Source organism: Dermacentor variabilis, chromosome 2 (genome assembly GCF_050947875.1).
Source record: "Dermacentor variabilis isolate Ectoservices chromosome 2, ASM5094787v1, whole genome shotgun sequence".
NCBI classification, from domain to species: Eukaryota; Metazoa; Arthropoda; class Arachnida; order Ixodida; family Ixodidae; genus Dermacentor; species Dermacentor variabilis.
Window position 1 is genome coordinate 171,941,202 of NC_134569.1, and position 15,949 is coordinate 171,957,150.

Consider the following 15,949-nt stretch of genomic DNA (forward strand, 5'->3'; position numbering starts at 1 on the left):
ATTTTGGCTACCAAATTAAGCTTTTGCCACAGTTGGCAGTGTTTTCGGCTACCATATTTACTCGATTGCAACGCGAGTTTTTTTTTTCATGATTTTCGTTGCTTGAACTTGGCCCTCGCATTACATTTGAATAACTGCAAAATTCACAATTTTGTACCTCGAAGTGTATGGCCAACAGTGTTCTTGACACTAATAATCAGCTTGGTACAGTGCCAGAAACACTTGTCAGAGACGCTTACAATGCCTAGTCGTGCAAATCTTTGCGATAGTGAAACTATCTCGCGAAGTGATCGCGCGAGAATACCACCCAAGGAAAGCTCTGTCTCCTTCTCAGACGCCGATGACAAGTGAAGAGAACTTATTTCCGAATTGGTATACTTGAATAAAGCTACCATTTCTTTTTCTGTTCTTCTCGCGTTACATTTGCAGTTTTATTCTGAAAAGTTGACCCTCATGTTACAATCATGGTTGTGTTATATTCGAGTAAGTACGGTACATTTCAGAATTTTGTGGCTACTTTTTCTCCCGAAGACCTGGCAACCCTGGCGGAAATGTACGACAAAAGCAACTCTGAAGCAGCGGACAGCCAAGTTTCCAGAAGATGGTGCTGACAAAGCACAAAATTGTCTCTCTTGAAACAATGCTGCAACTTTTGCAAGACTGCAAGACTTTTGCAAGTATAAGCTTGCGCACTCGACGATATTGACGATTCTACGGACCAGGAGCGCCATGATCATGAAGACTGGAACCAGTGGGCATGCCGACCAACTAGTGCCCAGTTAGTGCTTTGTCGGGTCTTAGTGAGTGAACTTAGTTTGGTGCTGAGTCAGCGCAGATCTAATCAGTGGCAGTTTGACACTTGGACAGCAGACAAACTAGTTTGGCAGTGAATACAAGTGTACGAGATGGCACCAACATTGTTCACAGCTGTCATCTTGGCAACACACTGTACGGCTGCCTCTCGTCCCGTAAGTCGTTCAGAGGCACACGTCGGTCTTTTCTCGTAGCCTCAAGCAGCCTCTGACGAGACTAGCTTTGGGCTCACCTGGCAGGCGGGAAAATTTCATCAGGCTGGTCACTGCTGGCTGGCTGTCTAGCTGCAGCCGCATTTCCACGCATGGCAGGTAGATATGGTAGGGGCAGTGGGTGTCGCAGGAATTGCTGTGGACCTCCCAAGTTCAATACATTTGGCAAGTAGCAAGCGATCTCGAACACAACAGTGAAAGGGCACCTGCTCTTTACCGACAGTGCCGACCGCAACCCATCGTGGTTGCTCAGTCGCTATGGTGTTGGGCTGCTGAGCACGAGGTCGCGGGATCGAATCCCGGCCACGGCGGCCGCATTTCGATGGGGGCGAAATGCGAAAACACCCGTGTGCTTAGATTTAGGTGCACGTTAAAGAACCCCAGGTGGTCAAAATTTCCGGAGTCCTCCACTACGGCGTGCCTCATAATCAGAAAGTGGTTTTGGCACGTAAAACCCCAAATATTATTATTACAGTGCCGACCGCAGTCAACCTGCACTACGCCATTGATGGCTACATGTGGAGCAGTGATGTCGAGTCACGTTATGCGCAGTCCATGCTTCAATCTGGCCCATACATTGGCCTTAACGAGTGGGTGATCACCCACAATACCGACCCGGTGGTAAAGATGGGCAAACCATTCAGTTTTCTGGAGAAAAACTGGAAAAGAAAGCTTTTTTAACAGCAGTACAGTGGAACCCCGTTCATACGTTTTTCACCGGACCGGGGGAAAAAAACGTAACAGCCGGGAAAACGCAACAGTGAGGAAAGCTCCGAAAATGAATGAAAAAAAGGGCAGCTTCAACTATAGACAATTTATTTCCACAGAGTGCGCTTAGGACTTAAAAAAGCCTAGAATGATGGCTTGCCGTTTCTTTCGCTCGGTAGAAATCGCCACACGTTTCTCAATAGCCTGGAAGGCCGCATTGCTGTCAGCGTCGCTGTGAGGTGCGACGTACCGACAGAGGAAGTCTAGAGCCGCGACGGCTTCTCCAAAGCTAGGATTTGGCCACTGCCCGGCATCATGCGGCTCGTGCTCCTCGTCGTCACCGCGCCACGGCAATGGCAACGGACGAAGGAATATCCGCGGGAAATTTTGCCCTCTTTGGCGTAATCATGCTAACCTGCTAACGACTGTTTAGTATTGCTAAAGTGTACTAGAATATTGGGTCTAGTAACGTCTAGTACGGTCTAGTACACTTTAGTATTGCTGCGGAGCGCGCGCGTCCGAGCAGCCCGGTTGCGCGCGGCGCGGCGTGGGAGAAATGTAAACAAGAGAGGAGAGCTGTCCCGGTAGGCGGAGCAACGCCACGAGCAACGCCAACTTCCGGTTTCACATTTGCTTCACAAAGAGTGACGTAAGGGCCTCTCCCGAGTTTCCTTCCTCCGTGAGTCGACCCGTCCAACAACCATGCGGTGACTCTAATCACAGTGATGATAGTGAGAGCATTTTTCACGAATGGCCACTTAGTGCGGCCTCTCGAACTGGCGTGCGGCTTTTTGCAGCCAGTTCCATAGCCAAGCCCGGCCAAGCCCAGCCAAAACTCGTCAAAAGCCAAAATGGCGGTTGGAGCGCGTTGCCTACTTCAGCCCATGCGGGTTTGGGGTGCTAAGTTGCGACGTATCATGCGGGAACGTTTTCACAGCTACGACGTAACAGCGGGGTTCCTTATACATTGAATCCTATGGAAGCTATGCCGGGACCGGATGAAAACGACGTAGCAGCCGGGAAAACGCAGCAGTGAGGAACGTAACAGCGGGGTTCTACTGTAGTTTGCCACAAGGTACATTATGGCCCCCTATTGAATTCAATTCGATATTCGATTTGAAATTTACTATTCGGTGTTCCCACACTCCTTGTTCTCGCTATTCTCCAGCATTGGCCACTCATAAAGAAAACACCAAACTAGCAATAACTAGCCAATGTGAAAGAAATGTTCCTGCAGCTTCATTTCGAAAAGAATGGATTTGGAGGCTGATATGAAGCATAAAGTAGGCACACATGCTCACACAGCACACCAAATTGTTTACACTTCTTTATGCTGTACCTCAGCTGTTATTAGTGGTGGAGTATGTGGGTTTCTCACCCGTGCTCTTGGGACAGAGGAACGACAACACAGTAGTGCAAACAATCACAAGGGCATTTATTGCACCTTTCATAGATCAATGCCTGCTAGCCGAGTTGCTATCCACAAAACAAGCGCGACAAATCTAAGAAGTCCGACTCACCGTGACCTGATAACGAGCAAATATGTTCGCCCCATGCTGGACACCAACGCCTGGGTGTTTGCGCGTATGGTCACGTGAACGGTGGTGCGTTCGAACGAGGCCTCGCAAGACGGTCTCGTAGAAGCATGGGTCAGCGTACGCGCAGGATGTCCGCGCCACTTGCCGGCCGACTCCAAGCCAAAGAGAAAGCGCCTTCTCCTTTCTGTGCCCAAGTAACCCTGCAGTGAGGCAGTGTTAGCAGCGCAACACTTGCGCCATCTCTCGTACTGCACTTCAACCACACCTACCGCCTCAGGCCCCAGGCCATGCGGCGAAGCCGGATTACAGGAAACGGGAGCTATGCGGGAAAGCAATGTATCGGGGGACGCGTGAGAGTCGCGCATCCCCACAAGTATTAACTGGGCACCTCCTTTAACTGTTTCCGTACTGCGCCCATTGGGCATCATTACCCCTCTAACAATGGTTTGAAACACCGGTTTCGAGATTTTCTGCACCGCTCACGGAGGCACTGCACTATCATACGTGAAGGTAGAGAACTGTTTCTTTGTTTCCTAAGCAGTTCGCCTTCTTCCCCCAGGCAGTGATTTTTGAATGCGCTTCAAAGTAGAAAGCAAAAATGGCCATCCTCTATAGATGATCTCAAATGCAGCTTTCGAGACTTTCCACGTCATTCACGGACACTCTGCGCCATAGGGCGTGAAGGAGAAGAACTATATTTTTGTTTTCTAAGCAGTTCACTTTTTCTCTACCAGGCGTTAATTTTTGAACACACTCCAAAGTTTGCCGTTCGACAAAGCAGAAAGCAAAAATGGCCGCCTCCGGGAGCAGCGTGCGCGCTTTGAAAAATTGCAGATCTCGCAATTCCACTGCATTTGTGGCTGATTGTATCCATGGATCGAGCATCTAGCGAGTCTGAGCGTGCTACCCTTTTGTTGGACCGACGACGACGCAAGCCTGCACGGAACATCAACGGCCGCAGCCTGGCATGCCAAACTGTAGTGCTTGCACTTTAATTTTTGTAGTGTGATACCTGTTCAATGAAAATTTTTGATTTCTTCAGAGACAGTGTCAATTAGACGGCAGTACATTCTGTATATCTCATAATTTTTTTCTCAGTAGATACAAGTGTGTCTTTACAAACTTTGTTCAATTTTATCCTACAATCTTGATTTTGGCAATTTATATTGTTACATCTCATTAATAAAAATTTTATACGTGAAAAGTGCACTCATTTTGCCTTTTGTTTAAGTATTACATAAACTTTTGAGTGCAGTAGTTCCTTCCGAAAAAAAAAAAGTCTGGCGTAGCCTACAAAAACACCAGTTTTCCTCATGGCCCCATAGCAAACTTTGGTTATACGCTGGAAATTGTTACATGCCCTATAAGGAGCGTTCAGCCGCAAGTACTTTTCAAATTGGTTCATTAATAGCTGAGATAGAAATGTTTCTGTGCCACGAACCCATGATTTCAGGAGGCTAGTGCCACTGCCAAAAGGGGCACTCTCTCCACGTGCCCCCTCTAGCCTCCGCAAGCGAAATTCCTTCCATGCGTTCTCCCATATCGAACCTCTAGGATTGCGTGATGCATATGTCACAGGTCCTGCCTTCATTTTTTTTTCTCTTTTTTTTTTTTTTTTCCGGCACGGCAAATTTCCGCTGATGTCGTCACGCGTGGGCTGTTTTGTTTGTCTCGTTTCGTGCAGCGCACAATTTTGCGTGCTGTGCACAAGGACACTTGACTAGCGGGATATGTCAGTGCTACACGAATACTGAGGCAGACACAAGCGGATCACAGAGCATGATCCCACGCTGGAAAATGGTAGAAAATTACATAGTTTCGGTGTCTGCGTGCGGGACTGCATGACATGGGGGAACAAGCAAACGAAAGGGAACTACATCTCTCTCTTTCTGCAGTGCAAAGTAAATCAAAAAGCGCAGACGTTCGGTCTGTGTATTTTACTATTTCTCTAAGCTTTAATTTGTCTAAGCAATATATTACATGAATAACAGATGTTGCCTTGAGCAATGGTAGAAGTCACGTGTCACCACGAGTCACGTTGCAGCACAAACATGCAGGTAGGCGCACTAGCACGTGTACGTTGTCCCTCTGGCTGGGAGCGCGGCGCTCACGAGGAGAAGGGCAAATGGAGTTCTGTTTGAAATTTAAGCTCTTTCCGGGGTGCATAACGATGTAATACTTAGCAGACACAATCGTTAGCGCGCATTGTTTGCACGGCGCTTGTCAGCTCAACATGGCCAGACCTGGTGAGAGGCCCTTTAAGAGCATATTAGAAGTAACTGTCGAGTCATTAAGGCGCACTGATTTTCGGTAGCATTCACTGCTGGTCAAACTTCTGTAACACTTCAACGTAGAAGTGCTGCATATGGAAAGGATAGAAATTCATGCCTCTGTGAAATAGAAATGTCCACAACAAAGCTGATAGTTGCCACACTGTAAGAAAACTATACCCAGAAGAGTGTAGATCGAAGGTAAATATTAAGTTCAGTTAAATTTTCAAGTGGGTGTTAGAAGGCTCCGGTGTGGTTTAAATTTAGTTGAAGCATGCTTGAACGTGCATGCTTTGGTCCTGCATACGCCGCCTTTACATATCGTCCAATTGCTTTTGCTTAGCCGATAGTTGACACTTGTTTATGATGCGAGTTGAAAATTGCCCCCACATGATCGGTGCGCTGCCCGTTTTGTGTGTGTCCCCCTTGTTCAGCTGTCGGGCTACCAGCAGCTGGTGTCGCCTGTACTGGAGCCAGAGGAAGCACTACAGGATGCACGCAGCTACGCTCGCGAAGTCACCAACTACTCCTACAACCTTCAGCGCCTGAACCAGCTCAGCCAACGGGAGGCGCAGCAGGCGAGTTCCAGAGTGGGCCAAATCAGAAGGCTTTGCGCTTTGGTTTTATAGCAATGCTAGCAATTTTAACATGGACACTGAAAACATGTTCACGCCGCCACTGCCTCCGTGCCATCCTGGGTGCTGTATGGCGCATGTGGGGCCCCCATACGTGGTTCGTTGGAGGCCACATGATCTGCTGCAGGTGCCAGGACAAGCATGCAAGGGCAAGCCAAGAAGAGTGGTGCTTGATACACGCCGTCTTCCTGCGCACCCATTTGGAGGTCACATGTCATGCAGAGTTGTGGAGGCGCGGCACAGTTCAAATACTCGGGGGAGCAGCAGCAAGGAGCGTTTGCTTTGAGACAAGCACGCGCACTCCCAACTGCCGGGGCTCCTCGTCATGCCAGAGTTATGACCACAAGTGCCTATGTTTTATCGATTGAACTCTGTTCATGGGTGTCTGTGGATGCGTGACACCCTGCCTTTCTTTTGTTATTACAAATTTTCATGACAATGCACACTGCCCTTAAGTTTACTGGTCTTTATGTAATGCATTGCTGTCACTGTCAATGTTCTGTCTTTCGGGCAAAACTGTATTTTTGTTTTATGTGGTCTGTAGATACTATATTTTCATTTATTTTGTCACCTTTGCCAATATATTACAGTGAAACCTCATTAAACGTAGTTGGCTGGAGCTCGGATAAAGTACGTACTAAACGGGAGTACTGTTTAACCCTTTGAGGATCAGTGACTTAAATATACGGCGCCGCGAACGAAGTCCAAAATGGTTGATGCCATATATTTACGGCGCCCTCTGTACTTTTAAAAAGTGTGCCAATTTTTTAACTTTTTCTGTCATGTGCTGTCACTATGTGGGAATACAGGAAATTTTTTTCGAGCGCCTCCCTCTCTCGGTTTTCGTTGCATGGTTTGTTATAGCGCTAGTTTGCTCCTGCACGTCTATGTAGTATCGCTCGCTCATTGGTGCAGGCGTGTGTGGGGGGCGGTTTGGATTTTGATCCGTGGGCAGTGTCAGCTTCTTGCGCTTGCAAAACTGATGGCTATCATTTCTCGCTCGCTTAGTGATCACAGGGGTGTGCATAGGAAGGATGCCGCCGTGCATGTGTTTCCATTGCCTTTTGGGGGGCGGGGGGGGAGACTCGCGAAAACTTACGCAAAAACTAATTGCCTCTGGTTGGCGATAATATGAAGATTAGTGGAAGTTTGTCACACGTTTTGTTTTTTTGACAGGCACACAACCGCACAGTTTACTTGAGTGCGCGCACTTACGCAGTTCGATTACGCTATGGATGTACATATTAGTGTAAGAGCAGGAACATTTGAGTCTTGCGAAATATTCTCGTGTGCGCATTTTCAAAGCCTTGAACTATAACAATGTATCAAATTTTCAAATCTTATAAGTTTATTTCCTTTTTCATTGTTGTTATTCATGAATGAAGAGTACATATATACCAATACAAAAGATTTTTTTTCTAACTTTACGGTCACCCTAGAAAAATTACGGGAAATTTTTTTTCGAAATAACTCCCTAAGAAGAATTGGAATCTGCAATAAAAAAATCGACCCTGGGCAGTCGCATATGGTGAACAAAATCAACTATCAAAGGGTTCAGGGGGGAAGAAGGGTTTAAAAACATCTTTTTTATTTTTGGGCTAAATTTAGTAAAAATTGTCACCCAGACAGTTTTTCATGCCGATTTCAAAGATATAGTTACCTTTTAAATTGACTGAGTGGTTCCATATATCATTAAAATTAATCACCCATTGTTTATCTGAACAATTGTAAGAAGAGTACCAGCCAGAATGTTTATAAAGACATATGGCTGGATACTACAAAGTGTAAGCAGCACAACTGTAGGACAACTTTTTTTATATTGCAGGTATTACCAATTCTACAGCAATTGAAAGTTTGATCTCCAGACATGGCAATTATGTGGTCCATTTATAGTCAGATTTTAAAATTTACAAAAGCAAAATTAAAATATCTCCTAGCATTGTGTAGTACACACATGTAGCTACATGCCGCTGTTAAAATTATGGTTCTGTGTGCCCTGAAGACTGAGATAGCGCTTCGGCAAGTTTAAAAAACGCCAAAGATGAGATTCTGAGAAAACTTGAAAAACAAAATGCGCTTATTTTTATAACAGAACACCACAAAATATTTGTATGTATACAAGTGCTATTGCATTAGTAGCCTCCAGGAATGTAGTCTGTCTGTCTAGTGTCGCTACGGTGATGCCTTCTGAGCACCCACTGCAAGTTTTCGGTAGATGCATGCTCAGCAGACGTACCCAGCGTCTCGTTTGTCCCGGCAGCAGTGTCGTCAACGCGATCTAGCAGTTTTGATTTTCAGTCTGTAGCAGGAGTTGGCGCTAATGCTTAGTTTTCCTTTAACTTCACTGTCAATACGACGCAAAAATTCCGGCTACAGAATAGTTTCGTCATGCCGAAACGTCGATGAAACGCGGCTGTTGTCAGCAGCGCTTCAGGGGACTAGGCCTAACGCCATCAAGATCATAGAGTTTCATACAATAATTACTACAGGGAACTCTGGCACTGGAGTCATTGTACCACCATGGGAATGATAAGAAGTACATGGATTTGTCTGATCTTCGTGCTTGTGGATTGAGACGTTCTTGTGGCTTTGTATATTACGCTATATAAACCTTATTGTCGTAAATTTCAGTGCAATTTATGCTTATAGAAGTGCAGAAGATGCCGCAAACACGCACAATTGCTGTTAATTGCAATGATTGAGCTTGTTCAGGTGGCCAAATCGAAATGCGCCAAGTGTCTCAAGGCACTGGCATGCCCGGGATAAACTTATAAGGGCATTTCATTTGCTTGTCGATACATGCGTTCGTGGCTTAATGTTTGTTTTCAATATCGGGCTTCTGTGCTAGAGTTCCTGTGCTCGAATCCTGTCGGCAGACAATTTTAATGTTTATTTAATGATTTATTACTCAGTACATTGTTGAAAATGACAAGTTTACAAAGTCACAAAGCCGTTTGAAGCCAAAAGGACGAAGTTTGGGCAAATCCATGTACTTCCCATAATTCCCATGCTAGTACAACCGCTCTCATTGCAGCTCCCGTAGACACCAGTGCCAGAGTTCCCTCTAGTAATTATTGTATGAAACTCTATGATCGCGATCTCTGCTGTCGCTCGACTGCGGGAGCAGGCAGGCTAAATATAGTCCGTGTAGCGTGAGCCTGCACACACGTTACGTCATGTTGGCGAGAACAACAGCGTCTATCGTTAGACCGATGGTTCGACACACTGATGTAGCCAGCGTAACTAGACGCGGCCAACGGACTCCCACGCGCACCGCGTCTAGTGACACTCGCCCTTCTGCCAATGACGCCGGACTATAAATACGCCTTATCGATATCATCGGGAAGCGGCGCGGCGGAGTGTCGCTTCTCGACGTTGTACACAGACTGTTTCTTTTCTTTTTTTTTTCTAAATTTTAACTTCATAGCGAACTTCGGAGTCCAAGTCGGCATCGCTGTCAGCGTGGGAGACCTTGTTGGCACGCACGGCGGGTGCAGAGCGGCCGGGGAGTGATGCAGACGACACCAGTCTAGCCAATGGTGTGGCTAGCTGAGAGTCACGTGCCTTTGTCGACGAATTGCAGCACGCATTGGGTCTTCTTTTTGAGGTGGAATTTCTTCACTGCCAATGTGCAGACGGAGCCAGTGGTGGTGGGAAAATGAAGACAAGAGACTGCTCTTTCAAATGATATACGGGTAGATGCGACTGAACGACTGTGGGGCTGTCACGCGCCGTGGAAAAAGTGCTTTTTTACGGAAACGTTGGCTTATATTTAGCCCACACTGGTGACAAAAATTTATATTACGGCTAAAATATTAATTTAAGATGCGCAAAATCTGACGAAGTGGTAGAAATGCCGTTTTCAAAATATTGATTTCTTTTACAATTGTTCTGGTCTCCAAAACCTGTGTTTCCCCTTAACTGAAATTGCATGAGATCTTCCACTTACCTGTCAAAAACGGAACTCAAAAGAGAGTGCAATGAAAGGGGAAAAAACATGCAGTATTTATTTACTTTGCGCGACAAACATGTTATTTTCGTTTGATGCCACGGCGGCCTAGCAGCGACGACAGTGACCTCAAACTTGCTGAAGCTGTGAGCCAGCTTTTCAGCCAGCCGCCTCTTCTCGGCAAACACTCACAAGGCAGATTCCTCGTTGGTGTTGCATGTTCTCCGTGCATGCGGGCGGTAGCGCTGCAGAAGTCGCGGGGCAGTTTTTTCATTGCGGGGTGCTGTTCTTGTCGCGACGATTGCATTCATGAGGCTTGGTGAGCAGTGCTACAATGCTGCTGACAAATTCATTGAAATTTTTTTTTTTGCGGACATCTTTATTAAAGTAAAATCTTGTTCATTTTGTCATTGTTAATCCGGGAAATTGGATAATTTGGACTTGTCCTCTGGTCTCAGCAAGTGTAGACATTAATTCATGGCATCAAACTCTGGTTAATTCGGACATTTGGCCACGCGCCAGTTAATTAGAAATACCTTTGGAACATGCAGAGTGCGGAGCGCCACAAATGTGCAATGCAAGAGGGGACAGGAGGGTCTAGAACCCAACTAAAATAAAGCGGCGAAGTCCACGACACCATATTTGCCAGCAAGAACCACAAAAGAACAGAAGCAATGCCTGATGCCCTTTTATTTATGTGCTTACCGTTTTTTATGATGACACATTGACCACGGGCTTTCAGAACTGTATAGTTCCCATCCATGATTGCATTGATAGGTAGCACAGGTTCACCTGCACCGGTTTCAACGAGCAGTGGTTTCATTTTGATTTAATGCAAGCCACCTGCAATATCACAAACACGACAAAAGGAGTTGAGGATGAGAAGCAATTCTACTGCAGCCTGCACAATGGCATGAAACCCGCTGGCTACATTGCCATGAATTATTCATTGCCGACCTTCTAGTGGGGGCTGCCAACCTCTGAAGCCAGTTTTCCCCTAACTCGGATAAAAAACTTCCCTAAATTTCCATACGTTTTTGTAAGATGCGGTTTTCCAGTTTGCCAACATGTCTTTTGTGAAGATAAACTTTGGTTTGTGTTGTGCAAATAGATGGCAAATTTTGTCATTTAAATTCATTTCTAAGCTCTGTTCAAAATATTTTAATGTAATAGTTGTGCGGAAACCCGCAAGGTGGAGAGAAGTAATTAATAAAGGGAAAATGAGACATCCACCCAAATGTAGCTTGCAGGTTTCCGCAAAACTATTACATCAAACTCTTGCCTTTCCTTCTGTGTTGTTGATAAATTCGACTTCACCTGCCATCTGCTAGCCACCTAGTTAGCTCAGATGTTAGAGCGGCTGCCCCGGAAAGGCGGTGATCCCGGGTTCGAGACATGGACCAGGACGAATTTTTCTTCAACTGCACAGCTTTTCTTTCAAGGAACCCGTATGGGTTTCCTTTGTAGCACTTAGCTACATTCGGGCAGATGTCTCATTTTCCCTTTATTAAAATATTTTGATATAGGAGTCTCTGCATTCAAGCTGAGATGATGATCCATGACACTGAAAGATAAGCTTGTATCTTCAGAAAATGTGGCCGAGAGAAAAAGAAAACCAGCTGAAGGACAGCGTGATTGTTGTGATACCGGAATATTTAAGATTTTTTTTTAGATTGCTTTATTTACCATATTGGCACATCAGTTCATGTACATAACAAAAATGTACCTAAATGGTAAGGATAGCGGGAAAAAATCTGCATTTCAGCAGCTTTTAAACAGCAGATTAAAGACGACACTTTAGTACTACAGTTAAACCTCGATTAACGAAGTTGGTAAAATTGGCAATTTGCTTCGTTATATCAAAATTTCATTGTATTGAAATTGAACCTTTTATGCAAATAAGTACAGTCACCGATTGATTCTTCTTGCACGGAAAGGGGCCGCGAAATTATATTAATTATCGGGCAATTGAGAAAAGTAAATTTGAATGAGAAAACAATTGCTTTTGATGAAATTGGGAGTCGGTGACGAATGATACCGGTCTTATGCCTCGTTGACAATATCTTCAGGTCGGCGGTACGAATTAACTGAAGCCTGCCACACTTTCGCATGCACTCTGCCTGCGCCGCTGATAGTGTCGCCCGCAGTGAGATGTCGCTATCTTAAAAAGCTCCAGCAGCGGGGAGCCAATGCTTCGTTTGCCTCTCACACCAGCAGGTTACTGAAACTCGAGATTGCGCAGCCTCTTATACTAAACGCGCGAGAAGACAGCTTACATGACGCCACGCCGTCTCAGCCTGCCCATGCTTTGAACATGCAGTAGATTACCTCTAAAGCAGAGTGTGCAGCTGCATATGTGCTCAGCCGTGCTTACAGCCATGCGCAGACATGACTGAGATGCGCGCCAGAAATTGAGGCATGCGCCAACTTAACCCCGACTCCGCCGTGCGCTTGATCATGTTACCACGAGCTCGCCGCCCTCCCCCTTGGTCCCTTTGCTCGCATAGGAAGGCGGCATTCGGGAAGCCACCATCTTTCTTGTCTCATCCTTGGACACTTTCACTCGTACTTAAAGCAAACAACACATGGTGCACAATAGGATCTCATCGCACTTGGACTTTGTACAGAGCATGATGTGGCTCCACTTCGCGGGTCCCTCCTGGGACACGTGGTCACAATAGGATCTTATTGCACTTGGACCTTGTACGGAGCATGATGCGGCTCCACTTCGCGGGTCCCTCTTGTGACACGTGGTGCACAATAGGATCTTGTCGCACTTGGACGTTGTACGGAGCATGATGCGGCTCCACTTCGCGGGTCCCTCTTGTGACACGTGGTGCATAATAGGATCTTGTCGCACTTGGACGTTGTACGGAGCATGATGCGGCTCCACTTCGCGGGTCCCTCTTGTGACACGTGGTGCACAATAGGATCTTGTCGCACTTGGACGTTGTACGGAGCATGATGCGGCTTCACTTTGTGGGTCCCTCTTGTGACACGTGGTGCACAATAGGATCTTGTCGCACTTGGACGTTGTACGGAGCATGACGCGGCTCCACTTCACGGGTCCCTCTTATGACACGTGGTGCACAATAGGATCTGGTCGCACTTGGACTTTGTACGGAGCATGATGCAGCTCCACTTCGCGGGTCCCTCTTGTGACACGTGGTGCACAATAGGATCTGGTCGCACTTGGACGTTGTACGTAGCATGATGTGGCTTCACTTCGCGGGTCCCTCTTGTGACACGTGGTACCCAATAGGATCTTATCGCACTTGGACTTTGTACGGAGCATGATGCAGCTCCACTTCGCGGGTCCCTCTTGTGACACGTGGTGCACAATAGGATCTGGTCGCACTTGGACGTTGTACGTAGCATGATGCGGCTTCACTTCGCGGGTCCCTCTTGTGACACGTGGTACCCAATAGGACCTTATCGCACTTGGATTTGTACGGAGCATGATGCAGCTCCACTTCGTGGGTCCCTCTTGTGACACGTGGTGCACAATAGGATCTCGTCGCACTTGGACGTTGTACGGAGCATGATGCGGCTCCACTTCACGGGTCCCTCTTGTGACACGTGGTGCACAATAGGATCTTGTCGCACTTGGACGTTGTACGGAGCATGATGCGGCTCCACTTCGCGGGTCCCTCTTGTAACGTGTGGTGCCCAATAGGATCTTGTCGCACTTGGAAGTTGTACGGAGCATGATGCGGCTCCACTTCGCGGGTCCCTCTTGTGACACGTGGTGCCCAATAGGATCTTACCGCACTTGGACGTTGTACGGAGCATGATGCGGCTCCACTTCGCGGGTCCCTCTTGTGACATGTGCACAATAGGATCTTGTCGCACTTGGACGTTGTACGGAGCATGATGCGGCTCCACTTCGCGGGTCCCTCTTGTAACATGTGGTGCCCAATAGGATCTTGTCGCACTTGGATGTTGTACGGAGCATGATGCGGCTCCACTTCGCGGGTCTCTCTTGAGACACAGCATGCAATTTGAGAGGTGCATTTTGCAAGCAGCCGCTTGTAATTCAATAATTTGACTATCTGCATCCGTGGAAGTTTCTATTTACTGTCTCAGCATTCCTTTGTGACAGCAGTGAAATTTTTTTTATTGAATTGAATATTGAATATACTGAATATTGAGGTTCAAAATACTTGGTGTTCTATGGACAGAGGGCTACAAAAAGTGAAATACTTTGTTATATCTAGAATTTCGTTATATCGAGGTTTAACTGTAGTGCAGGGAAAAGAGAATGCACATTGCTAGTGTGAGAGAAACTACTCCTGCACACTGTTCTGCATGAGAAGGCACAAGTCATTCTCGTGCCATCGCTACTTGCCACAACTGACTAGGACTTGACTCCTGTGCTCGTTCGCTTAGGCTGATCGCTTTTCAAAAACAGTTTTCAAAGGATGACTTCGCTTCTGCACTCTGCGTCTGCATGGCGGTTCAAGTTGTTTGTGTCACCTGTGCGAGAACAACACAGTATCCTGGACAACACAGCATGTTCAGACAGCAACAACGTGCCAAGACTGACATGGAATCTTGTTCGAATTGTAAGGAATATGGGTGCCGGATGTTCCTTGCATAATATAGTAGTGTCAAAACAGTATGCCGCTTCACGACACTAATGTAAAAGATGTCCTGCAAGATTTTCTGACGTTCATGGCATGCAGCCACGCTTACGCTCTGACACATAACTTTCAGTGAAGCACGCAGATACGCATACACTCTTCTTTTCTCCAAGCTGAAACTCGCCAAAACACGTGATCGCTGAAACTCTGTCCTAGGTTGCTCTGCATGTTGGTGGTTCGTGGTAAACTTAAGTACCATATTTGCCCGATTCTAACACGCCTCAAATCTAATGTGCACCCAATTTCTGCGTGCTTGAAAACAACAAATCTGCACCTCAATGTAATATGCGGCTGAATTATAAAAGAATATTATTGCATGTCTGCACTTCATGTTCTGCAAAAATGAGATAGGCAGAATTTACCTTTACGGAAGGGAAACTTTATTTAAAGTGAGCTTTCATAATGAAAGAGGTGCGTCATTGTCGTCGTGATTTGCACTTCATTGGCCGCAATTTAACAAGTACACAAGGTGGTATTTGAAAATACTGCTAGCACTTTCATCATATTTTAGGTGACTCTGCGTTGGAGTTCTCCAAATATGTGGCTGAGAGCGTTCCTGGCTCAAGAAACAGCACAAGGAATGCTGACGGCCCTATACACCAATGCTTCCAGTGTTGAGTTGTACAAAATTGATAGTATCTTCGAAAGTGATCATAGTTAAGCAGGAAATGAACCCACAGCAACCTTCAAAAAAAGATGCTCTCCCACCATGTCGTAGTGACGGTGACACAGCGTCTGACAGTATGCTGTTGGCAGCGCCACAAGCATTGCGTTGGTTTCTTGTACCCAATTGTTAAGTGCAGGCAATCTTTGGAGCCTTTTTTTTTTTTTGAAAAAGGTGCTGTTAGATTTGTGTAAATATGGTACGCACGTAGTCAGCAGCTCAGCACTGCGACCGCTTTGTCGCACTTTGCGCTGTATGTCCACTTAGGCTGAGATTGCTGCTTTCTATGATGTGACAGCATCCAATTACAGGTAGGTATTTCACTCAAAGTGGAGAGAAATCCACAGCACAGCTTAAAGTACAAACGGCAATACTGTAGTGAAATAGCAGTGCTTCGTCAATGAACCTAGGGCAGTCACACACTGTCCTCTGCCTGGTGAGGTGCACTCACTGCGATGAAGTAGTGATAAGTTATACTTCGCCTGATTTTGCAAAGTTCATTTGCGCCGACGGAAAT

The 15,949-nt window shown here is 46.3% G+C and overlaps 1 protein-coding gene across 5 annotated transcripts in view; it reads left to right on the forward strand.

Annotated features, from left to right (window-relative positions):
• LOC142572949 (activating molecule in BECN1-regulated autophagy protein 1A-like) overlaps window positions 1–15,949 on the forward strand; it is a 120,037-nt gene that overhangs the window by 43,199 nt on the left and 60,889 nt on the right. For 3 of the 5 annotated variants that reach the window (XR_012826175.1, XM_075682415.1, XM_075682416.1), the window contains exon 7: window positions 5,976–6,119. The exons of the other annotated variants lie outside the window; for them this stretch is intronic. Coding sequence is in view for 2 of the 3 variants with exons in the window: in XM_075682415.1 (XP_075538530.1) it covers window positions 5,976–6,119 (144 nt within the window). In the remaining variant the exon portion in view is untranslated. The remainder of the gene's footprint in view (window positions 1–5,975; window positions 6,120–15,949) is intronic. 5 annotated transcript variants of the gene reach the window in all.